The sequence below is a fragment of the Lutjanus erythropterus genome, chromosome 3, assembly GCF_056507025.1.
Source record: "Lutjanus erythropterus isolate fLutEry1 chromosome 3, fLutEry1.hap2, whole genome shotgun sequence".
NCBI lineage: Eukaryota > Metazoa > Chordata > Actinopteri > Lutjaniformes > Lutjanidae > Lutjanus > Lutjanus erythropterus.
This window is the reverse complement of record NC_139319.1, coordinates 36,894,832-36,921,762: the sequence shown is the minus strand read 5'-3', so window position 1 is coordinate 36,921,762 and position 26,931 is coordinate 36,894,832. Positions and strand designations below refer to the sequence as shown.

Genomic DNA, 26,931 nt, shown 5'->3' with positions numbered 1-26,931 from the left:
TGAAATAGATTAAATTGATATATGGTGTGACTTTAGCGGGGATCTGTACCAAACAAATCCTGTAGAAAATTATGTGAAGGCAGGACATTTCTGCAGCACAACAATATTTAAATTAAAATGACATTTTGGAACGCATTACACCTTTAACAAATACTGCGCCTCCTGCGATTTGAAAATTGCAGCAGACCATATCGTGATTTTGATAAGATTTCAATGAACTGTTAAGCCCTACAACAAAATAATGAGAAAATTAAAAAATATAGGCAGAGGGTGGGGGCCTCTGCAGATACAAACACCACTGCACACTTCTAGTGGTCATAAGTGATGATTTAGGAGGATTATTTTACTCTTTTTTTTCTTTTTTTTTTTTTAGGAAAATCCTGCATAGTATGCCTTTAAGGAGCTAAAAGTTGCAAACAAACTGAAATAGTCCTTTAAGTGCCATCTCATATTAAATTAAAGGTTATTATTTCATGTTAAGCCTTATCTGATCCCACCTAAAACAATATCAGAGTCATCAACATCCTCTCCCAAGAGATTTTAAAAAAAGTGGGGGCAGGGGTGTTACATCAAAATCAACACAGACTACGAACGGCCACATCAGGTCAAATTTAACCAGGATTATTTGCTAATGGGGTGAGGCAGCGGATGGATTAGAGCAAACACATGATCCTCTGCTGTGTCACGTGACCAAAAAACTATTAGTGGAGTTAACAGACATCATCCACATTAAAGAGTCAAATAAAAAAATACAGTAAGGCCCATCTAAAGTAGTCTGTTACATCTTGACCGCCTGCAATCAGCATGGATCAGCAGCATCTGCTGTCGTCTGCTGTCAAGTTAGCAGGTTGTCAAACACTTAGAGGAAACATCTGTCCACAGCACTAAGCAGAGCACAGAATACATGGCAGCAATGTGACACATTTGTCAGTGTTGTTGTGGCAAAATAAATTATTTCATGGCGCCTGCACTCATCACACATTTTTATGAAATTTTACCCAGTTCGTCTGATTTCTGTCGCCTTGACTTCATGGTCAAAAAATGTGTATAGTTGAGAGGAATGACAAGGATGCCTATGACAGGGATGTCTATGGGGGAACAGAAATAGAAATGAGCAATTACCCAGCCTCACTGACATTGGGTTGTGTTTCTGTGGGCAGCAGCCACTGTGCTGCCACTGGAGAGCTCAGTGGGACAGAATCTGGTTTTGTAAACGGCATATGCCAAAATCTGTGAAAAACAGCAGCACACTGACGCAGCAGCCGTTAATTATTTTCTAATCGACAGCACAATGGACTTAATATTGTTTAGGGGTTAAAGAAAATCCAAGAGGAGCAGCCCATTACTCATGACTCTGAATAATCTATGAATATATGTGAAGGATTTCGTGTGAAGAGAGTGAAGATGAAGGAGACAACAAAGAAGAAACAGCTGATGAAGAAGAAGAAGAAGAAGCAATCCTTTTGCAGAGCTAAGCTTCTGCCAAATTCACGGCACGCCGTTAACACCCCCTCTCCCCAGCCCCAAAGGCGACTCTACGTCTGATCTAGTCGTCTCCTTGGTGACACAAACACTAATCCCTCATTATGGGATGTAGGCTGCGGCGCCCCGAAGCCCCGTTTTTTTATTCCCATATCACACCACTCCAAACGGAGCAGATTACTGTAATCTGGGAACACTGGAGCAGACAGATTAGATTAAGCTCATTACACACATAAAATATGGGAAAAGGGGTTAAAAACACCTCCATCCATTGGTTAAACACACTTCAGAGCACACACACACACACACACACACACGCACACACATTTTTGGTCATCTGTAGACACCAAAAGACTCTCTGAGAGTCTCTGGTGTCAAATGTAAAACTTTAAGTCTTCTGAAGAATCTCTTCACCCACAGTTCGCAAAGGAAAGATGAGGATAAAAAACAATTAACCGAGTGCAGGTAAAGTCTGTAAAGCCGTACTTTAGAAGCAGCTTTCTGTAGTGTCTGTCTTGTTTAAGTGCAAATAAACCTGTCTCTCCTTCAGCTTTTTTTTCATTGTAATGTTTGCTTTAATTTGTGTCCCTTCGTAGTTACAAATCTGTTCTTAATTACTGCGGCAGACCACGAACCACAAGTGACACAAGTTATATGATGAGCTGACAGAACTGTCGGGTTGGTTCATGCAGTTGTCATGGACATGAACAGCACAGAGTCATGCTAAAGGTGCTCAAAGTACCCACTGTAGTGTTTGTATATGAATGTGTATGAGAGAGAAATGATATAACAGTATTTCAGCCAAGTCTCCACTGCCGACTCTCCTCTCATCCAGTGCGTTTCCTTTTCAGTGATTCCAGCTGGAGCAGAGAGAAAAGCAAGTACATACATTGTATATATGTACAGTCATGATCTTTATAAAACACACACACTGTCAGTAAGGTTATTGTAGTTAACTAAAACTAAACTGAACTGAAAACAAAAATTAAAAACGAAATGAAAATAAAAATAAAATGAAGGTACAAAGAAAAAAAAAAAAAACACAATAACTCTGACTGCTACAACACTGCGAGCCTTACCTCATTCTCTACCATCTTCAGCCTGCCCAGTACATCCTTGGCTGCGTCCTATAAAAAGAGAATTACAACAATAACTGCTTGATTTCACCGGACACGACTCAGTGATGTTTTGATCTGTCCTCCACACAGCTTCATAGCCCATCAGGAGAGTTGCAGAGGTGGTTGTGGAGTGTTTTGCCCACCTGATTTTGTTTTTTTCCCTTGATTTTTGTGCTTCTAACACGGGTAGGTTGCTACATTGTTAAATGGTTTCCTTTTTCTCTGCACGTGTTGTTTTATTTTGAAAAGTGAATCGATTCTCTATGCCATTCCTGTGTCTCACTTCCTTCCCAACTCAATCTGCTCTTTGCAGCTTGATATGGATTCCATCAAAAATAGACTCTGGAGTCTACAGTGTATTTCCCACAAAGTAGTGTGAAGAGCCACTTCTGAAACATGCTGTGGCATAGGCTTGGCCAGTAGAAAGGTATCCCAGTATGCCAGCAGCTAAGCCGAAGAAGACAAAATTGCCTCTGTTCCTGTCATGTAGAATTTAGTCCTGATGATAAAGGTGAGCCTGCAAACACTGCAGATGCACTGATTACTCGGAGAAGTGTAGTGTGCTAAGTGAGCGCAAGAGAGAGTGAGCGTCAGACTTATTACTGTCTATGGAGGCAGATAGTGACAATGAATGGAGTGGAGGAAAAGGTGAGTTGTGGAGTTGTCAGTCTGGTAATAAAAGTACAGTTTCTGTACCAAACCAAACCAAAATGTACCAAAGCAAAGCTCCTGTGTGTGTTGTTTTTTTCCAGCTGCAGGAATAGCCTCACTATTGCGGACAGTTTCGGCTACACTGAGGGAGTGCTGTCTGTGATGGAGCAAATTCAAGTTTTACACAAATTTTACACAAATACTGTCATGATACCCAATACCCCAGTAAAATACCAGGGTGGTATGAAGGTATGACAAAATAGATACTGGCCAAGCCTACTGTAGGGGGCCTGGTGGAATCACAAGCATTGTCTAGAATGGCCACAATCGGCCAGTCAGACCCAACACAAACACACAAAAATGCAGCCACAATCACATTCCAGTCAACAGTCAGCTCTGATCCTGTGCTCACCCTGTTGCCTTGGCCGGAGTATTTCTTCACAGAGTCAGCGAGTCCTTGGGCTAAACGCCGCAGCACATTTTCATACTCTGCAGATGTGGTGAAGGGAAATGAGGGTGAGACATATACTTGTCTTATTAAGGTACATACTAGTGTGTATTCTCTGTGTGTGTGCTACCTGTCAGCAGAGCAGGAGGGGCTCGCTCCAGCTGTGCTTTCTGCCACTGCAGCCTGTGTGTGACCTCTTTGTGTTGATGGATGAGGTCAGATGGGGGATCCCGTCGCGCTTTTCGGTATTCTGCCATCTGAAAGACACACGCAATGACTGACAAGACCTTCATGCCTTTGGGGGCCATTAGAGACATTAGAGAAGTGGATGTTGTGGACAGGCTCAGACCACAGGAACACACACACACACGCACGCTCACACACATACCTTTCTCTCCAGCCGCTCCCGGTCATAGTTGAGGAGGCTGAAGCTGTAGAGTTTATACTGTGGAGGAGAACTGTTGGGATGGCTGCTCCTGCTGCTCGCTTCTTGTCTGGGTCTGGACCGAGGAGATGGAGCCTGGTTCAAACAAACACACAAACACACAGTGAGACTTAACTGAACTGACACTATCAATATATTTTTGTGCCCGTGGTGTTAGCTTCTGTTACTTCTACTTTTAGAGATCAGCAGCTTACATTCTGACTGAGTTCGGCTCGGAACAAACTAGTTTGTATATTGTGCCATCCAACCAGGTTGAATTTTATTTATTTCATTTTTTTATTTTACCTTTATTTAACCAGGCAATGCATTGAGAACAAATTTTTATTTACGATGACAGCCTGGCCTGTCTAAGGGCAAAAGCACACTTGAAGGCCTGGTGAAAAGCCTGCTGTCACAAGACAGTCCATCCCTCCAAATATAACACATATTTTAATCTCCAGAGATCAGCAAAAGAAAATGCAAATTAAAGGAGTTTCTACGCACTACCATTCTGCCAGTACTAGGAGTTGATTCATTGAGATATACAGGTGGTGGCACCAACAGCCGTCGTACACGAGACGTGACACACAGGTAGGGTGGAGAAGGATTTTTTTTACCTGCTACACAGACTCTGTCATTGTAGCGTGTAGTTTCTACCAGCTTTAATTTCTGAAGAGATTTAAAGGAGGATAGATGATAAGCTTCACTGTGTGCATACTGGTTTTGCCAAGTGTGGTTATGCACAGTTTGGAAGCAGAAGCTCTATCAACTTGTACTGAATTAATTAACTAGATCATTTTAGTTACAGGATCATGGATACAGATTTATTTGTGGTGTTAAAACACTCACAAGGTCATTCTGCTGCATTACTACTAGTACAATGAGATATTTTTTTAAATCATTTTTTAACAGATTGCGCTTGTTTTTTTTAATATTTAATATTAAAATTTAACAACACCCACATAAACTCACAAAACATGGCTTCAAATCCCCTCCCTGTCCCACCCACATACAAACTAAAACAGGACTTCACTCTAAAGTAGAGTGAGTAAGTAGACAAATTAAATCTGAAATCAATTTAAAATTGAAAAGAAAGGAAAAAACAAAATAAAACAACAACAGGCAATGTAAACAATCCTATCTTACTCTGACAACATTTTTATATCACATCTGATAATATGTAGGTCCAACAGGGCTGATAAATCTTCTGAAAGTGTAATGTGGTTTTCATTTCCTAAAACCAGAGCACTGTGGGGAGATGGGAAACAGACTTGCACATAATTACTAGACACTTCCTGACATCGCTAAAGCTATTTCTGAAACCTTTTTGGAAGTTTCTTAAATGTGTACTAATGGTTGTAACATTCCCTAATAAACAAAATTGTGAATCCAATGAGATTCATGTTTTGTCACAATGTCACTGAAGTTGGGTCAGAATGTATTAAGTTTTCTACATGACCAGGTAAAATCAAGAAAGAGTCCTCCTACACACAGTTGATACCTCATGTTTATATCAGTGATTACACTTGTTTTTTTTTGGGCATGTGGTGGCACATGTGATGCTCTGCGCCCATGCTCCCATGTATTTCAAATAATTGAAGATGGCGTGAGGAGATGGTGGAATCAAAAGAGTACTTTAAACGAACGAATGCTATGTAAAAACATTATGGAAATAAGGCAAATGCTAGTTTGACTATTTCATAACCAATTAAAAACTTCTTCTAGTACATTTAACAGGGACCGTACACATAAACATTGTTATACAGATGAGCAATGTAACAGATGTGATGTAGACACGGTGTCAGGCTGCAGCCTTTGTAGCCCTGGTCCCTGGTTAGGCTTCTTTTTCTCAACCACAGACAAGTGTAAACTTTTTATGTGTGACATTAAGATTTTTCTTTTCAAGTTTCTGGCATTTCTACCATCTTTTAATGTGAAAATTGAAAATAATCAGAAAAATCAGTGGATGGAAATGCACTTATAGAGACAGAGCACAAAGTGTCAAACCACACCCAGCGGAGGGGAAAATGATCGGCGCCACAATATGCAACCAAAGGGCTGAAACTCTAGATAAACACATTAGATTTCAGTGTGTCAAAGGATTTTCTAGCGACGTATGTCTACCAGAGAGAAAAAGTTACACTGACATCAATATTGGCTGTACATCTCAGTATCTTGTTTTTCTGAGAAATGATCCCAATAAGTAGACAGAATTTAAATAAATAAAAAATTTATAACTATTTGATTGAATACAGATCATAATTTACCTTTAACAAAGATCAAAACCAGGCCTTTTATACTTTTGTTAGCTTCAACCTTTGCAGATTATCTGGACAAATTAGCAACTGTAACTTATCAGGATCCCACAGGATTTCCTATGCTAAAGTTCACTTTTTCTGTTTACCAGCTTTAAAAAACTTAGTTTTGTGTTATTTACTCTGCTGGTAGTGCATCCCAGCACATAACATTTTTAGAAATTTTTCTGTTGTTTGCTAGCAGACAGAAATGAAGAGGAGGCGCCTTCACACAACACAAAGACAATAGCCTTCCGGTGTGGGCGAGGCTTAATTGAGCTCTGTCTCTATATAAAGTGTGGCGAGACATGATGATGATGTTTCAAATACTTAATTTTAATTTCAAGTGAGTTTCTTTTACAAGCCCTCAGTTTTTTTTTCATTCCATCTGACCATTTTTTATGCTATTACATATTTCCTCTCATGTATTTTATTATAAGCGCAAATAAAGAACTAAAGAACTAAGAACTATGGATCACTGGTTTCGAAACATTACAAAAATCACAGCTAACCCTGGAAAGGTGTGGGGACCGGTTTGATGATCTGATAAGCACTTCATACAGAGCATACCGTCCTGAAACATAGGACCAGAGGCACTATCTATGGGGAGGCATTGCGTTTGCCACCCCACAGTTAAAGATGGGGTTGCAATGCCCCCAATCCTGAGGCAAAGCAGGAAAAAATGCAGTTGTTACTACTTAATTTACATGATGAGACATAGCGTTTGTGTTGTTGCTCCTATGTGTTGCTGGCTGAACACACAGAGCGCTTTAATGAATTAGTAAACATGATTTCTGCCAGCAGCTTTGTGTGGAAATACTACAAAAGATTAAACAATGAGGATATCAAGTGTGCGCTGAGTTATACGGTGGGATCAAATGCACTGGACTCAGGTTTGCTGCAACATTTGGAATCTTGGGAAAAACCCCAAGTGATAGTCCAAAGCGTGCAACAACACTGGATTTATACTTAATTCAAAAACACTTCTGGGTGAAATACTGGCAGACATGGCAGCATATGATGGATGTACCTTCAGCGATTGGCTGTGGTGAAATGTGCCTCTTACTGAAGAAAGATGGCCAAAATCCATCCAAAATATTACACCAAATGAGTGAGAGCTTTTTTAGAGTTTTGCTTTTTAACTTTGAGTATCAGTAACTTTATTAGGCCGACTGTATCTGACACTGCAGAGTGCACGGTGCCAGCCTTCTACTGGAGACGCACCAGCAGCTTCTGAAGGAAAACAGAATATGGAATCTGTCTCAGCTTAATAAAGTGACGTTGAAAAGACCAAACTACTTAGTGTAACACATTTTGTTAGTTTATAATATGAAGAATTTTGAAATATCAGACAGACAGACAGTCACAAATCACAAACTGAACTTGGCCTTTCACCCCCACTGCCACAGCAGAGATCAAGCTGCATGCAGCATGCACAGTTTATATGCTCATTATAATGTTGATGAATGTTGAAATGAAATGAATTGCTCTTCTGCCTCAGTAATTATTACCACCAGATAATACACTGAAGTGGTCAAGCTTTGAGCCCACATACATCAGAACAATTTTTAGGATTGCATGCTGGCTCAAAGTTCTAAGTGTGAACTTGACTTGGATGACCGCAGCCTTTGTGATGAGTTTGCGTGTTCTTCCTGTGTCCTCTGAAATCCCACTTCCACACAAAGACGGAGATTTGCTCTGTTTCGGTCTACACACATGCAGGTCAGCGGAACAGAAAACTCTACTCACTCGTTCCTTTTGTCTCTCTGGAGGAGAGAGGGAGGAGACGGGATCGAGAATCAGCCACTTCTCTGTCACTGGGTGGAGATCAATTCCTGATAACGGCTTATTGATCTTCACCCTCACCTCCAACTTGCCACCTGTAGCTTTGCGTCCATCCATCACCTACAAAACACACACACACTCTTTTATAGGTCTGATGTGTACATGTGTGTATGTATTTGTGTTGACATGTTATCAACACTCACGTCGATGATCTCTCTGATCTCACAGTGGTTATCTAGAGCCTCGAGCTTCAGCTGAGCATTGCCCACAACTTTGTCTGTCTTAAACAGGCCCCTGTAAAAACAGAGAGAAGAGAGATCTTCAGCTCTCTCACACAAAAGAGGGAGAGGTACAGCGGTAGTGTTTATATTGGAGCTGACATAAGCTAACATTGATGGAACATAACTATATACACATAAGCTACATAGCTTTGTGTGGCCTGTCTCGACAATGTTTAGCACAAGCAATGTTTAGCTTTGCTACTATCACTTTCCTTTCTTTATGTTTAAATGTTTAAAACGACAACTATTCCTCCTGACTAATCAAAACTTTTGTCGTTAAGAATCATTTGAACATGATTTGGGGCATCTGACATTAGCTTGCATAGTTGGTCTGTTGAAAAAAAATACAAAAGCATTCTCAGACATTTTAAACTGCAAAGTTAACAGATACCACATATTATACAGGCCTTGTACTTTGAAAACACTGCTGGCTGCCTGCTCCCAATGCCATGAAAAACACTGCTTGGATGATCAGTTTATTTTTAGAAATTCTGAATTTTATGTTTTAGAAAAAAGAATAGGGTCAGGAATCCTGAAACAAAAATATTTCTCTATTTCCCTTTTTTTAAAGGTTATTTTTTGGGGCTTTTGCCTTTATTGGGCAGGCCAGCTGAAGAGCAGACAGGAAAGGGAGTCGAGGGGGGGGGGGGGTGACACGCAGCAAAGGGCCACAAGTGGGAGTCTAGCCGCTGGCTGCTCTACCGGCTGAGCTACAGGGGCGCCCTGTTTTTTCCATACTTATCTAGACCTGGAAATTACTGAAAGCAAAGTCCCACCTGTGGTCTATTTGCTGCGCATCATCTCTCTCTCTACCAGCTTTCCTGTCATATCTTCAGCTGTTCCTATCAATAACGCCACAATGCAAAAATAAATCTTTAAGAAAAAAAAAAAGTTTGATATGGTTGACATGTTTTGCAGATGAACTCGTTGTGATTTAGGGAGACAAATTTTATGACAGAGGATTTGACTGACATCTCTTCTCATACAGCCGCAGCTTGTTCTCCTGTCTTCTACATTCACTTTCTTGGAGAGTATGGAGGCATTTGACCCTTTCCCCATTACCAGTAGGTCTTTATGTTTTTTTCCCCCCAGTGTGTGCTTAGACTCAGCTCATGTGTATGCAGGAGAGCAGAGAGAAAGAGGTTTTTAAGTCTCTGTATGTTCAACTCTCAATTCTTTTGTAGCTTCCTAATTATATACAGTGATAACCTTGTTGGTTTGAAGTTTAGTTTCTCTCCTGTATTATAGTTGGTACTTTCAGATATTTGCCTTATTTTACTGTTTCATACTAGCTTTCATCTGATTGAAGTCGTGTTAAGTTACTGCTGATGAAAACTCAACATTTGTTGGATTTCTGATGTTGCTGCTTTATCACAGAAACTTTTAGGGGACTTTTATTGTGAGGGATTTATATGAAGTAAAATTTTTATACACATTCAGCTGCCTCAACTAAGTCAAACTAAGTCAAACAGCGTGTGTGAAAAAGGAGCAAAAGACGCAACCAGCTTTCATTGCCTGTGCCGAAAAGGGGTATAAATAGCATGTCCACCTGGATGTGATGTTTACATCATTGCCGATCAGAGCAGGAATGAATAAACGCCTGTGACTACTGCTGGGTCATTTGACACAGGAACCCTTTCCCACTGAAGAAGAAAGCCAGATGTTAGCAGATGTTACAGAGTTTTTTGTCCAGTGGAAAGGGGGCTTAGGAAGGAGTTATAGGCTGAATTTGAAGGAGTTAATTTTACATCCAATCACAGTAATGATGTTAAGTAAATCAGACAACACACAGTTGTCAACAGGCAATTCAGTGATATCTCCATAGTTGTGGTCTTGAAATAAAATTCTCATTGTCTGAGAACTTTGTCCCAAAGTTGTTGTGGTTTTTACCCTTTGTGGATGATTTCAAACTTGATGCCTTTGGACTGGACGACTCGTTTGAAGCCTCTGTGAGTGCGGTTGATGTTGAGTTTGAACTGCTCTTTAAACTCTGGACTGCTGGTGTTCTTCACTGTGCTGGTTTTGTCCCTCTGAGCCTCCTCCTACACACACAGTAGACAAATTCATTTAACACACTGAGACATAAACAAAGAGAAATATGCATAATCTACTCCCTGAGTGAGTCTTACCGCACTGGGAAAAGGAAACTCAAACTTCACACTGGCGTCCAGATCGTTAGGTGAGACACCTGAAGACAGAGAGGGAGGTGAAAGTGAACGTAAATTTCACACACGACAGCCCGGTTAATTCAACAATGCAGACTTTCCTTCAGTACCTGAGGGAGCGGGTAGGTTGATGCCTCTGATGATGTACAGCATCAGGTCATTAGATGTCAGGTTGGAGTAGGTCCTGTATAACAAACACAAGAGTCATGACCATTCAGAAACAGCATCAGGGGTGAGAGACAACAACCCATCTGCATCACTGAGAGCCAAACAATCCCGACTGTTGAGTGAGTCACTGCCAGAGTCACCTAGCTGTTAGGTTGGTATGATACTGGAGCAGAGCCAGAGTGAGTCACAGTGAGTCACTCTGACTCATCTACCGCCCTATAGTCAGGCAACGCAATCCTCTTATTGTCTGTTTTCAAAATTAAATAATTGATGTATGTGTTGAGAATCTTTATAATCAAACATATGTTCAGTTCAGTTTTAAAGCCTCCAATAAAACATTAAGTTTTAATTATTATTATCACAATTCATTACATTTACAATTAACAATTTATCTGCTGACTGTATTGTCATTTAAGACGGGGAAAGACCAGGAAGGACTACTATAAAAGTTAAAACAATTACTGGTATCCTTAAGTGTTCTCATTCCCTTAAAGGTCCAGTGTGTAGGATTTAGTGGCATCTAGCAGTGATCTTGCAGATGCTAACACCTTGTCTCACTCTTCCTGTCCAAGCATGCAGAGAACCTACAGTGGCCGTGAATTTCCAATGAAGCCAGTGTTTGGTTTGTCTGTTATGGACTGCTGCAGAAACATGGCAGTTCAACATGGCAGTCTCTGTGGAAGAGGACTCACGCTCTTTGTAGAAAAGGACTCATTCTAAAGTAATGAAAACACCACAGTTCTTATTTTCAGGTGATCATACACTTATGAAAACATTACTGAATTTGAGTTACTTGTGTAACACTGTTCATAAGTATAAATTACAGTTAATTCTCTCAATAGTAATCAAATTACTTTATCAATTACTGCATTCAAAAGCAATTAATTACCAAGCAACAAAGTGTTAGCTTTTTCTTATTCATGCACGAATTCTATTATTTTAGCATAGCTACATTATTTTTGTGATGAAAAATTTGTGTCTATCATTGTACCATTATCACTGATAGGAATAACAAACTCAAACACCAGAGGGCAGCGCGGTTAGTGTAAGCTACAGTTGTATTGCCCATGCTTTAGACCACAGACATATATACTTAGACACCACATTGACCACTTCGGCTTCTCGCCTCGTTATGTTGACATTGCTGCTATTTTTGTTAGTTTGAGACTGACCTGTGAACATGTAAGCAGGTGAGACGCATTTTTTCTGGTTAAAAAGTGGTGTAACTTTTATTCCTCAAACCTTCCCAATAAATGGTGTTTTATTCTGGGATTCAGGATTTATGTGCGGTAAATCAGAAAAAAAACAAACCTTTTTTTTTCTTACAATATGTAAATCATAAACCCTTAAATACAATCACACTCAATGATATCGGTTGAGGAATTAACATTATAGTGCTTTTTAACCACAAAAACATGTTCGTCACTGGTCAGTCTTGACCTAATGAAAATGACGGCAGTGTTAATGTACAATTGAAAGGCCAATGCAGCGTCTGTGTATTTGTCTATGGTTAGGATGTAATAGAAGAAGACCACAGGCTTGATGTTAATCAACTATTGCAACAGTTAATAAATAATAATATGATGAACCGTTTATATTATACAAAAAGCTCACACTGTCTGAACTATCTCACACCACCGTAAGGTCATGTGACAGGCTGAGTTTGTCTACTACATCTGCTGTCCTCTGCAGCTGTCCACTATTTTCAGGTAAGACAAAAGCAACAAACCCATTTAAATTGTAGTAATTGTAATTGCGTAATTATTATTTTTTAAGTACTTAGTTATATAGCTAGTTACTGCTGAAATTAGTGGAATTACTACTACTACTGGTACTGTTTGTGAGTATTATATTCCATTTCTGCCATATTCTGCCAATTACAGATCCCTATACCGGACATTACTGGACGTTCCACACTGGACCTTTAACTGGGATGAAACAATTATGCAATCAGAGCTGATCCTTATATGTACGTAAAATGATTTCTGGGGGTGATTAAAAGAAATCACTGATGGTAAGAATTCAGCTATTTTAGGCATTTACTGATAAACATTGAAAGACTAAAGCTCTGCGAGGCTATCTTTATGCACAGTGGTGCTTTGACTAAAATGCTAACTCACAATCACAATGCTAACATGTTTAGCACATATAACTGTTGCTATGTTTATCATCTTAGTTTAGTGTGTAAACATACAATCATAAGCACTAAACAAGTATACATAACACATATATATAGCATAATATCACATATTATCTGTGAGTTAGTTGCTGACTTGGCAACGTTGAAGGTCCTCTCCTCTGTGTGGCACTTTGGGACTGGCTGGCCCTTGGCGTGGGCATTCTTCAGTATCTCTATGCTCTTCATACACTCCTCGCACAGCTTCTCAAACCTGGGGAGAGACAGATATTAAATATATCTGTAAATAACGTACTCTTACAGGATGGCCTGATGCCTGAAATGTCACAGGTCTAATCTATACACAAACTGCGATCATAGTATGCCAAACAGCTCTATTTTGCCAAATGAAAACATGAATTCCTGCATATTTAAAGGTTTTGGATCACACTAGAAAGTTGTGAAAATAAAATACTCTTTTGTTTCTGGGCAATAACAATATTTTTAAAGCACATCTGAAGAAAGCGGAAGCAATGCAGAACAGGAATGCCAACGACAAAGTGTAATGTATGATATGTAACAGTAAAGAGTATGAAGAAAACATGCAAAATATGCAGCGTGGTATGAAAGTCACACTGTATGTATTAAGAGAGTGAGGTGCTCTGTGGAGACACAGTAAAATCACACAGTCTTGTGTGTTGCCACAGTGACACCACACTCCATAACTGTACTCAAAGCATATTGATTCTTGTTTTGAGGTGATTATACACTTGTGAAAACATGTGTAGGAATATTATACTCCATTTCTACCAATAGATCCACCTCAATGTCATACTTAACCTTTAACTCAACGTCTAGCAGCAGAAGAGTATATTTTTAATTTGATCATGGCTGCAGATAACGTGTGATAAAATTCACATATAACAACATAGAATGCCTCTTACTTCAGAGCCTCAGTCACGTTGCCCTGCTTCATGAACTCTTCAATGTGGCCCAGGCATTTCTGTAGATAAACATACAGAGCAAAAGAAGGTGTGGTCAAGAAAACAGACAATAGCCAAAGACCATAAGATAAACAATTGTGATCTGAAACTTCTCTAAACTTCTGCACAACTAAAAAAGGGTTGGACAAACTTTAAGGCCATAATAATAACCAATATTAACATCAGTACAAGTGGGTCACTGATATACAAAAATATTAAAGATAAAAGGAGAGTGAGGTGTGTCCTGACCTCGCGCTGCTTCCGTAAAAGATCCATGAGGCCGTGGTACTGTTCACTGGACCGAGGGGAGAGGGGGGAGGTACGGGAGCGAGCCAGGGAGTAGTCCTCCTCACTGACCGGAGCACTAGGAATCTGTCATGAAGGACAAAATTGTACATGTGGTGAGAAATAAAAAAATGGAAAGGAAGGTAATTATACGCACATCACATTGGTGCAAGGTTGTCAGAAACAGCATCCTCCACAGGTGTGGTTCACGCCCTCAATGCATATAAGTTTACCACACATATGGCCAGCCAGTAACTGACAGTAAGAGGCACTATATCTTGTTCCATGAGATTCCATCTGTCTCATCAAATGTCCATGTGGTTTAGCATATGTGGGGAAAATGCATTTAAAACCAGAACAGCAGAGCACAGAAGAAGCATTAGGACCCAAGACTAGTATAAGACAGTAGTACATTTCAGAAAGGCAGATACATTGGTATGGAGCATGTTAGATCTCCAAGAAGAAAAGGTGATTTAAATACCCTCTTACTCCAAAGAGAAAGTTTTTTTATCTTCACTCTCCAAACTCTCACTTCTAGAGGTCTAAATTAAGAGCAAGGGATAAAACATTTCCTCTAAATAAAAATGGTGGCAGTATCATGATGACTATCTGAATGTGTGTTACAGACCATGACACACACACACACACACACGTAAAAATGTTGGGTTTTTAACAATACACCAGGTCTATCTATCTTTTTTACTTTGTTGTAATGTGATTTTTTTAATAGCTTATCTTTTAATAGAGGAGTGTTGATACTAATTTTTTGCATGTGTTTTGTACTCTTTTCCTCCAAATACAACATATTTTTTGACTTTAGATGATGAATTTGATGTTATATATGTTTCATATAATAATGAGTGGTTTGTATGGCTAACCATGCCTGCCGTCATCAAGCTTGCCAGCTTATTGAAGTGCTTGATGTATAAATATTGGTGTGGTTTCCATTGTTCAAACATTCTGATCTGTCAAAGATTCAAGTGGGATCAAAACATCATTATTGAACTTTTGTGCAGGTATTTCCTATTTTCTTTGAAAAGGAAATGTTAGGCATAAAATAAAAACAAAGGCACACTCAGAGATCCCAAATTGCCACTTGCTGTTGTGTCAAGCAACATAAACTACGACCAATTCAATAAAAGTTAAATCGATTTTTTTTACCCTTTAAATATTACTTTATGATTTGCAACAAAGTTTTGAGAAACTCAAATATAGATGCGCCAGAATCTAATCAGCTGTTCCATTGCAGAGGCCTTTGTTTGTCTATCTGTCCACTAAAAATTATGAATATCTGCTTCTAAGCTTTTATGATATTCTGCAGACAGACAGGAAGACAAACTAGCAGAGGCACAAACATAATATTCTTGGCAATTACACTGTGGGAATGAGTCAGATGGAATTATATGGCTTATATGAGGATATTAAGATGCTAAATAAAATTGAGGCAATATGAAGGAAAGTCATAAGGGATAAGTGGCAACTATATGAAATATGAATAGTGTAATGACACTGAAAATATCCTAGAATCACACATGCACACACAGGTGAGCAGTGCTGTGCATGGCTGCGCTAAAAGAGTAGCGTTCATTAAACGCCGTCTTTGGTGAACAGTGAAGGAAGTGGCAACATTAATGTCACATCTCCATATAATGATATCCAAAATCTAAGATGATATCTAGTTTCATATCATGATATTGATATAATATTGATATACTGCCCAGCCATTCTGTAAACTGAACTTTGAGCTCGCTCTTGTGAAGTGTGAACTTGCACAACACTGCAGGTGAGAACACAGAGGAGGTGAGACCATGATGAGACAAAGGTGTTTTGATTCCCGTCTTCTATTTCTATCACATTATGTTAACACTCCTCACACATTTGTTTGCTTCTGTGACATGTTCAATACATGCATGCACGCACACACACAGACACACTTTGTATGTAGATTGTGCATTTGCACAAGCATATATTTATAACCTTTGTGATATCAACAGGTAGGCCAGACTTGGCAGCGGTGATCATGGGGTCCAGTCCCTTGGCGTTTCTGAGGTGCTGTGCTGCTTCAGCCATTTCCTAAACACAACCGCACAGCAGCAGGTGCATCAGTCAAAACACAGCAACATGACAGATGTTCTTGACAACCCCCCCCCCCAAAAAAAACAGCAGCATCTACAAAAACACAAAAATTGCAGGGAATCTACTGACAGCAAAGACAGAGAAAAAAGTCCACAGCTTACCTTCATCTGTTTGGAGCGCAGCGCAGCACGCAAAAAAGCCTGTCGCCTTAGCAACAGGAAATCAACTTGCTGTTGAGCTACAAAGATAATTAAGAGAAAAATAAGTGACACTGCCTTGTGTAATACTCAAATACTTTGCATGCCACATTTTGTACATGCAGGCAGGTGTGCACATACAAACACCAACACTCTGAACTCACCTTTAGGCCCCAGTTTTACAGCCGAGGAGCCTCCAGGGGCCTGAGGAGCTGGAGACTTTGCTTTCTGGGCAGGTGGACGCACCACAGGCTGGGGAGAAAGATAACATGAGCTTAGGGATCATCAGACAAATGCAATGAACATACAGACAGATTTCAAGGTGCAGATTGTTCACTTTGTCATTTTGTAAAGCTACTACAAGGAAATTTTGTGTTGATTTTGGAGCCCCCTGTGGACAGAAGTGATAGTGTTTTCACTGTATTAACCACAACAACTAAATTCCCTAAACAAAAATCTCCCCTTGCTTCTTTTTAACTGGATGACTAACTACTCATTCTAACTTTGGCTTGGAAAGTCTAAACACATCTGACCTGATGGCAGGCATTAAAAGGAACTATACAGAAAAAGATGATCTCATTATTTATGGATACTTGTCATCAGTACTGGCTAATCTCAAATATTACTATGTGAGTTTAAGGTTGTCGCACAATTACAAAGTCAGTAATGTAATATGCCCTTTAAAATGGTGAATATGTTCCAATTTATAAAATCTATTTTGAATATACACTTTACAGACGACTTCAAACAACATAATAAAGGTCAAGCACACTGGAAATTGATAATTGTGTTATTTTATTTTGATCCAGTGTACACTATATATAAACATTATATTTGACTGTGTACTATGACTCTATTTGTTCCCGTCTATTTGTTTCCCTCGATTTCTTGTTCTTCCTTATTTTTCTTACTGTATTTGTATATGAGGTTGTAGATATTTGTTTGCACTGTGCCATGTTGTTATATATGTTTAAAAAGACAATAAATACAGTAAAAAGAAAGAAGAAAAGAAATAGATAATCTTTTTACAGATCGTCTTGTTTGATTACGCTGGTCATATAGAGGCATCAGTATGAAACTGAGACTGTTTCATAACCAGTTAAAAACTCCTTGTAGTGAGTCTAAGTATCTCAACAGCAAAGTCTTGACTAAATTTAATTGTGAGTTACTGTTCTGTAAATAAGTACAGTGTTTATAAGGCTGAAGCTGAGGTAATACGGAGGAGGTGCAGCAGAGAAAACAGTCATGATTCAGGGAGCGACCACAGAAGCTTGAATGGCAAACAATAAAACAGTGTTAGCTTTGGTTAAAAGGCAGCCATTCAGATTCCTTGGCTGTACAATAACAACTTGACCATGTGGTCGTGCCGTTATTAATTTATTTCTACCTTGGCTGCCTCTCTCTGTCCATCCTCTTCTTCATCTTCTTCTTCATCTGGATCCTGATTAGCTATTTTCATAGCTGTTTCCAGGACACCCATGAAGTTCTGCTGACCCCCCTCTGAGCCCTGAAGTGGTGGACAGCCTAGAAGAGCAACACACGCGCACACACGCACACACACACACACACACACACACACACACACACACACACACACACACACACACACACACACACACACACACACACACACACACACACACACACAATAAGTCGTGTGTGTGTGTAACTGTGCAGTGCAAGCTATCCTGAAACACACCTGCAGAAAGTTACCTGGTGGCACAGGCAGGTCAGACAAGCTGACAGGTCGTCCAGCTTTGTGAGCTTTGATGGCATCCTGGTATTGCTATAAAGAAAAGAGGAGATGATTGATAATTCTGTTATCACAATTAAAGGGAAAATTCAACCCTCCAATAATCTTACACTGTATTATACAACAGTTAGTTCTAACCAGGTAATATGATTGCACAAACTACATATATCACTCTGTTTTACAGCTTTTATAATAACTGTGATATTGATGTTACAATAACAATGATTCAGGTATTATTACCGTTGGATCGCTGTAACACACATTTTAATCTGAAAAGTACAAAGAAATTGATACAAGAACAGCAGTTTTGACAGCTTTTGACCTATTAATCAGGGAAAAATGCCTGTACTTACATACATACAGTATCTCACAAAAGTGAGTACACCCCTCACATTTCTGCAAAATGTGACATAACACCAAATTTAACACACCTGCTCCCCATTCACACCTGAGACCTTGTAACACTAACGAGTCACATGACACCAGGGAGGGAAAATGGCTAGTTGGGCACAATTTGGACATTTTCACCTAGGGGTGTACTCACTTTTGTAGCCAGCGGTTTAGACATTAATGGCTGTGTGTTGAGTTATTTTGAGGGGACAGTAAATTGACACTGTTATACAAGCTGTACACTGACTACTTTACATTGTATCAAAGTGTCATTTCTTCAGTGTTGTCCCATGAAAAGATATAATTAAATATTTGCAGAAATGTGAGGGGTGTACTCACTTTTGTGAGATACTGTACGTGTTACCATGGTAATGAAATGATTTGCATGAATATATACATGACTTAAAGTGATCAATTACAAGATTGCTTCCTAAACATATTTCACAATCAGCAGATGAATTTATTATTAGTTCAGCTTTTGAAATCATGCTACTACAATAACATATCTGCTGTCATAAAATCCTGTGCTTGGTTTGTTTGTTTTCAGATCACAAAGAAATGCATGAGAGTCCACTTGGAAGTGGACCAAGACCCACCCTTTTCAAACTGTTTCAGTCCAGTTGTTTGGTCTGTACCAGGGTGAGTCTCAAAAATATAAACATGGACATTCAGACTATTAAGACGAGCAAGCTGAATAGAGTCTTGAGGCCGTTTTCCACAGGTGGATCCTCCCAGAAAACTAAAGGTGAGCTCTACTGCGCTAATGTGTAGACCTACACAAAGTAGCTAGTAAGCGTGCAAGTGTGCAGGAACATGTTTATGTGTTGCTTGGAAACAGTCCAGTTCCAATCGAGGTGTGGAACTATTCGTGTTGGCGGAGCAAAATAAATTAGAGTTGCACTGATCCATGTTTTTTCAGTTCTGATCCGTTTCAATACCTGAATTTGGATATCTGCCGATACAGATATAGCAAAGTAGAAAAGTTGCTGTCTTACTTTTCTTTGTTTTTTTCCCCCTTTCTGTTTCAAGCCAACAATATTTCCAAACTAAGGACATGCTGAGTCACTCAACTGTTACTAGTCTCAAACTGTCAGCACAGGGGCCATTTCTGGCCCTCCCATCCCCATCCCACTGGCCGAGACATGTCAGAAATATAATATAATCCAGCCAGCAAAAATTATTTAATTTAATTACTTGTTCTACTTGTTTAACACCAATTTCAAGTACTCTTCAAATGTATGCATGTATTTATGTATTTCCAAAGGATTGCACTTGCAATTCCGTGATATTCTAATTATGATGAGTTAGGCAACAATGTTTTCACCGAACACTCTGGAGTATGATGAAAGCACAGACAAAACTAACAGTGCTTAGTGAGGCATTTACATCAGGGATATGAACAACCAAATAAAAAGTGACAGAAGAGTTGCTCAGTTTGCGTCAAATGAACAGCTAACTAATGCGTATAAAAATGTATAGAAACTGCTGTTTGCATTTTCCTTGTTATTTATGACAAAAATATGCTAGTAATGGAAACAAAAAAGTAGACTTTCAAAAATTGTGCTCTTTCTTGCAGTACTTGAATGTTGCTGTGTTGGCCCCATTATGTAATGACAATATCATCAGTGGTCCCAGGCCAATTTGAGTTTGAGACTATTGTGATACACTACAGCAGGTTGATGGTCCAGAGGAAGCTCCATCTATTAGTCTAAATCAGAGAATTCTGGGAGACAAAAAAGTATGGGTACTACTGGATATCTTTGTTGAACTGATCAGTGTTGTCAATCTGATATGTGATGACTGAGTTACATTGGTATTCACACCTGATGCGGATACTGGATCAGATCACTCACAACCCTAAAATTAATTATTAAATAAACAAACAAATCATAATCTGTTGTCACTCATTACTATTTACCGATGAATGGCGCTTGTGTAACTGTATAAAAGCAATATCACACTTGAGTTTGTGATATCACTGTGATAGTCAATGCATACAACATCAGCACTGCAAATCGGAAAAAATAAACCCTATTTGCACACACAGAACCTCACCAATTTTCCATTCCCACCCCACTAAAACACCAACACAAGAGGGGTCAACTGAAGAACAAAGTGTCTTTCTTGCATATAAAGACATAAAAACAATACCATGCTGAGAGAAAGTACAAAAGCAAAACTCCCACATGGAAATCAATGTCATCAATGTGTCCCGCTCCTACAAAAGCAAAATACATGCCCCACACCAATTTTTTTTGTTTCATGTTCTTGTTTTATCCATGTATCCTGCCTCAGCCAAATCTACTTCATCTAGAGGTTTCCTATTTTTGGCACAATCCAATTCAAACAATCCTTAGAGAACAGACAGAGACAGACGCTATTGCAGGTTATTCTGGTAGGTAAAATGAGCAATAGTGGTAGTTACAGTCAACACAATAAGAGGGTATTTCCAGTCAACATAAAGTGAGTCACGCATCAGTTATTCAGGGAAATAAGAAAAACACACCACCAAACAGCAACACAGAGCCAAGAAGATATGGTGCATCACAAACAGCTGGATCTTTCAGAATATCTCATTCCTTATTTGATATAGTTTCTGATCTAACTATGTATAATATGCATGAGATTTATTCAATAATTATGTGTTAATAATTGAAAATAATAACAACACTAGAAATGCATGGTGGATACCTTGACTATGCGCTGGTGCATGCGAGCCTTGCGATCATCTCCTTTGCTCTTGGCTCCCTCTGCTGCTGACTTGTATATGTCCATCCTCTGTTGCAGAGCTTCTGCCACACTGCTGGGAGCAGGGAGGTCTTTGTGGGGCACACACAGACATGCACACACACTTTATTTTTTTAATTTAATATGCACCAGTTTTATCATCTGCCCTATGCTGCACGCTAGTCAGAAGGATGGACTAGGCCCACTGGGGTCTTACCGGCAGTGGCCACCTGGGTGGGTGCAGGAGCAGCGGGCGCCGCAGGTTTAGAGGATGACTGAGGAGGAGGAGGTGCACGGTGCTCTGCTACGACGTCTCCTGCAGATGATCAAACATTAGTGGAGGTGTGGAGATGGGGTATTATTATTAATATCATCATTATTCTTATTCTTATTCTTCTTATTATTATTATTACAGCCTTTAGTCAGTGAAGAAGGAGAAATTAGACACACATTAAACCTTTGTAATTAATTCTGTTTAGATTTTAGCATTGTTTTTTGGTGTCAATCTTCCTAAGTCCAGTATTTACTCACAGAGTATCAAGAATTAACCAGTGCCATTTATGAATAAAAATGACAGTATAGCTATTCTCTTCTTGTTCAAAGTGAGGACCATCCTATTTTTTAATATCGTACACATGATGAGTCTAACATTTATTTCCAATAATGAAATGCAGGGCACAGTGGTAATCTACATCGTTATTTTAAGGTGGAATGAGCAGCATGAGAATACAGGAGATCTCATGATGATTGATCACATAATTTTCTATTTAAAAAAAAAAGAACAAAAAAAGTTTTTTTTCTGATATAAGACAACCATTTTTACTTTCAGATTCTGTGCCTGTTGTTCCACATGAGCTGCTGTCCAACCAAATTCCCAGATATTTATAATAATCTAAGGTTTTAGGTTGGATGGCAAGAAGATAGAAATTTGCATTCTTGAGAATGAAACTGAGGTTATATAGTAATATCCGAGGAAAGTTAAAGACAGACTTATCTACACATGGCTCAAGTTGGAAAAGAGCCATCTGTACATGAAAGATATAAGCAGATATTTTGAGTTTGTGTTAGAGTAACAACATTGTGTATGTAAATAATAATGGACCAAGCACAGGACCTTGTGTCATGTCCTGGGTTATTAAACAGGAGGTTGATGTGAGACCATCGGTACAGATCATCTGTGTTGTCTTACCAGCAAGACCATTCAAACCAAGAAAACATACGGGCCCATTGAGATGATGTATAGCTCATGGTCTAAAGTGCATGGTGCAAGTGCATTTTGGGTGTGTCTGACTCCACTTTGATATTTAATCTGCACATAATCTGAGCACAAAGTATGGCAAAAGGCACATGGGGATTGTCTTAATTAATCATGGGCATAAGATAAATTTCACTAATCCATATGTCATGTCCCATTCCCTTTAAGAGCCAGGGGTTAATCTGTGGGTCGGGCAGGTCAGGTCATAAAATAGCAAAAATGTATGTGGCTGAGACGTGCATACAACTGGAACCCAAGACCTAGATTACACTGTGCCAAACTAGCTCAATAAACATTTGAAGACTTTAGTTGTTGTATCAGGAAATTCATACAACTCTTGGGATCTCCGTTCACCATTTATATAAAGAAATCAGGCTTCAGTGAACAAGTAATCCAAGTAATAACTTTAGGTCAAGTATTCCTTCAAAGTAGTTGCACTGACCAGGAGGAGGTGGCAGTGAGCTCAGGTCTACTGGTTCATCTCTGTCCAGTGCCTCCACCAGTGTGTTCAGCCTCTGCATAAAAAGATTTCAACTCAATTAGGACTGACTTTCTATGTACACTTACAAAAAAACACTTGTGTTCATGTGGCAAAATCGGCAGTGGTTCTCTTACCTTGGCAATGAGATAGTGCTGTTTGGCCTGGTCGATGTTGCCGCTCTGTTTGGCGTTTATGGCGGCCATCTTATACTCCCTCTGTCTGGACAGCACTGCTTGTTTCAGCTCTGAATGGAGGGAAGTCATACGTTAATGTTTGTGACAAAATGAGAGAAAAGAAAAAAAAGACTAGTTTAAAAACTCTGGAGGACCACAGTGACATTTAGCAGGCACAAAGGAGGAATACTGATTATGCAGTGCTTGTTTGTTGTTTCTGATAATGATTGTTTTACGATGTAAAATACATATCCCACGGCTCAACAACAAGGACTGTCTAATGAGTAAAATGTCTTGTCGGACTAGTAAATCTAGTAACTCCCTTTCCAAATCTAGCAAGTGCTAAAAAAGAACGATATACATATTCTTTTTCTAGTATTGATGATGGAAGTAGCAAAGGAGTGAGCCATATCGCTTCCTTCTCATCTCTACCAAACAGGCAACCATAAGAAAATGGTGGCAGTTAAAGACAAGTTTATGAGCTGAACTGCAAGCAAGCCTTTCATTTTTCCCTGGAAACAGGAGTTTAGTTGGGTGGTGTTAGAAGATGTGGCCAAAACGCAAAACTATCTAGTGTGCATTTTCCCGCAAGTTTGAGAGCAAGGCGAATAAAACTGGGTCAACATTTCAAGTTTCCGAAAAAAAGCTGCCATAACAAGAGCCGATTACATCTTGTTTGCTTTGCAGCTAAGAGGGCTGCCAACAACCCCCTCCTCCAGGGCCTTGCCAGTGCTTGTACAAAACATGGACACTGAGGCAAGTGGGGTTATGGCAAAACAGATTACCTCAGAGTATAATTTTTCAAACAAAGCTGTTGTTCAGTGCGTACTCCAGTGCAACAGGACTGACCTGCGTACCACAACATACCACACCAGCATGACTTCTTGGAGACAATATCTTATGTGTGTGTTATCGTGTGTGGTGCGTGTGTGTTTACCTGAGTGATGTGCGTCAGGCTGGCTGGGGGTGAGGGGAGAGATGGCAGGTGTTTCTGGGGTGATGGCAGCAGCAGGCTTTTGTGGCGGGGTCAGATGGAGAGGTTTTGTATTAGGAGCCGCTGGTGCAGCTTCCCTTAGAGGTTTCTGATTTGTGGGAGGGGAGGGGATCAGCGTGGGCTGAGGCGGTTCATACTCCTTGACTGACTCGGGCTCAGAGGCTGTGGCGTTGGGCTTTCCACCGAGAGCAACAGGAGGCGGCATCTCCTCCTCGTTGACTGGTTTTCCTTTCCTGACAGATGTTAACATGGACTGCAGTGTCTAGGGTTCAGGAGAAAAAGACATCAACGTAGATTTTCAACATTACAGAGAACAAACTGTAAAGTTTAACAACATTAAGCATTAGATTCATATTTAGAAATCTTATTTAGAGATTTCAAAACACTTGAATGAAAGCAGAGTATTAGAATAAATTTGTACTGAGGCTGTACAAGATGTTTCCTCTGTTTACCTTTAACCCTCGGTCATATCTGCGAACTTTGCTCGTCTCCCCCGCAGCCTTGGCATTGGAAATGGCTGTCTTATACATTTCAATGCGCTCCAATAGGCGGGACTCCAACCCGGTTGCACCGCTGGGAGCAGCTGGAGGAGAAGAGTGGGATGTGGCACTCACTTTGGGAGCAGTCGGTGTGACAGCAGGAGGGGTGGGAGCAGGAGTTTGTTCCTCATCATCATCCTCTAAAACCTCATTCAGTTCTGCCTGTGTACCGACAGAGGAAAATCCAGATATATAAAACCTACACCTAATCAGTTTACTGGCAAATTCAGCACAATGGGGAAATTAGGACCAGCCAATAATAACAATTTTAACATGAAAAAAAACTTACACGATTAATCTATTATAAAAAATAGATACTAATGATTTTTCTGTCAACTAATCAATCCATCCACTAACTGTTTTAGTTTTAATAAGGATAGAAGCAGTGTGAGTATGTTACCAGCAGATCGTCATCATCCAAATCATCATCTTCCATGTCCTCATCATCCAGGTCTTTCATACAAAGAGCTGCCATTCGCTCTATCTCAGCCATGGGAACAGGAGCTGAACATGGACAAATGAACCACAAGTGCAGATCATATTAAAATTTAAGCACCAGTATGTGGATGAGACAGAAAGAGGAAAACTTTTCTTTACACTGGTAGCTGTCCATGCTTTAGATGAGTGGTTTTCAAAGGGGGCTCCCAATACTTTCAGGGAAGGCTCGCTCAGTGAATGGAAGTGAAAAAATATTTGTTCAAAGTGATAATTCAGAGATACAGGATATAATGGGAATTTTACTGTTTTCCCCCACTTTTCCAGAGTCAGAAAAAAGCATGTTAATGATAATTAATATAATTAATTGCTGTTAAGAATTTAACCAATTATAATTTAGTCAATTAAATATTTAGTAACCAGTAATACATGTTTTGTGTACGATTTCTCCAGAGCTCACAGGTTTTCTCACGGTTTGGTTTGGTCTGCCTTGTTAGTCTACAGATGGCAGTAACTAAGGTCCATTTGACATTAATTTATTTGGCTGAACCATTTACTGAATAAGGACAGACAGACAAAAGCAGCCCTTTTGAGTGAGAGTCTTACTGTTTAATTAGTCTGTTCAATTAAATTGTTTGTGCTTCAATTAATGTTTCATATAGCTAATGTGCTGCTTGAGTTGAGAAACTTAAACTGAGAAAAAAATATCTTAATAATAAATAATATATTTGCCCTTTAATTGTTAATGAGTAATCGATTAATAGATTGTCAACATTTAAGGAAAATGCACAAAATTTGCAACCCTGGTCAGCAAACTAAAGAATGCCTGTGGGCAGTCTCAGATATTTTAAACTCCTGCATTAGATTATAGAGAGAAATTAGTTCACCTCACCTTTGCCTTCACCTTTCTTCCCTCCTCTCCCTCCTCCACCTCCTCCCACCAAACTCAGAAGCTCTGCCTCCAGCTCCTCATCATTCCCTTCATCATTCATCCCTCCGTCCGGGGACAGGTCAAGCAGCAGCCCCATCTGAGACACGGTGAGACAGACACAAGGCAGGACAGGGAGAGAGCTGCTGAATCATGCCTGTTGTTGATATATGAACAGTAGACATCAGTCACACATGCCATTATCAGACATGGTGTGTTGTGGTGTTACCTGTTTGGCTCTCGCTGCCCCTTGACCCCGGGATGGGGGGTTCCGACTGCGACTCATGGACTCTTAACTACCTACAAGTTAACGAGGGATTCAATTAGTTAGTTGAACCAGTGAAAAGAAGAAGGGTGATGAACGAGTCCATAACTGACAGTATTCACTGAGCACACCTGAGTAGAATCAGCATCGACTTCAGTAGCAGCCACTTTGTGCCATATTGTGTAATAATTCAAACTATTCAACTGACTTTTGTAGGGTTAGCGTCTACACTCATGCTAGCTAACAGCTGACACGAGATATAATCAAATTTATACATACCTAATGAGTATAACGTTACCTTACAAGCTATTTACCTTGTCAGTCTCACGGTCCGTGGTGTTAGTGTTACAGTTAGTCGGCTCGGTTATTCAAGTCGAAAACTGGTGAGAAACAATAGCGGAAAAGACGAAGCTAATAAAAGCAAGCGGGTGTATTTAACGTTCGGTTCAAGCTATCAAAACAAGAACGGTGAGCTGTGGAATTTACTTCCTACATCGCGTCTCCTATGGCAACGCACG

At 39.7% G+C, this 26,931-nt stretch overlaps 1 protein-coding gene across 1 annotated transcript; it reads right to left on the bottom strand.

Moving 5' to 3' along the window:
* Positions 1–55: 55 nt before the first annotated feature.
* Positions 56–26,931, bottom strand: cc2d1a (coiled-coil and C2 domain containing 1A). Its single transcript, XM_084716017.1, has 28 exons — positions 26,728–26,931; positions 26,378–26,448; positions 26,113–26,248; positions 25,186–25,289; positions 24,699–24,947; positions 24,190–24,508; positions 23,214–23,323; positions 23,041–23,113; positions 21,561–21,659; positions 21,308–21,435; positions 18,187–18,259; positions 17,861–17,997; positions 16,638–16,725; positions 16,438–16,514; positions 16,178–16,273; positions 14,165–14,287; positions 13,877–13,935; positions 13,090–13,206; positions 10,759–10,832; positions 10,613–10,671; positions 10,374–10,525; positions 8,406–8,496; positions 8,167–8,322; positions 4,088–4,219; positions 3,830–3,956; positions 3,664–3,740; positions 2,562–2,609; positions 56–2,342 (listed from the first exon to the last, which is right to left on the bottom strand). Exons 2-28 carry the CDS (start codon positions 26,432–26,434, stop codon positions 2,310–2,312), a joined length of 2,994 nt encoding a protein of 997 aa, XP_084572143.1. The 5' UTR covers positions 26,435–26,448; positions 26,728–26,931; the 3' UTR covers positions 56–2,309.

Excerpts from the sequence above, each read along its gene's own strand:
- cc2d1a (XM_084716017.1), bottom strand. The coding sequence starts at position 26,434 with ATGAGTCGCAGTCGGAACCCCCCATCCCGGGGTCAAGGGGCAGCGAGA. Across the intron at positions 24,948-25,185 it reads TGGATGATGACGATCTGCTG|GCAGAACTGAATGAGGTTTT; the intron begins GTAACATACTCA and ends GTCGGTACACAG. Across the intron at positions 13,207-13,876 it reads AACGTGACTGAGGCTCTGAA|GTTTGAGAAGCTGTGCGAGG; the intron begins GTAAGAGGCATT and ends GTCTCTCCCCAG.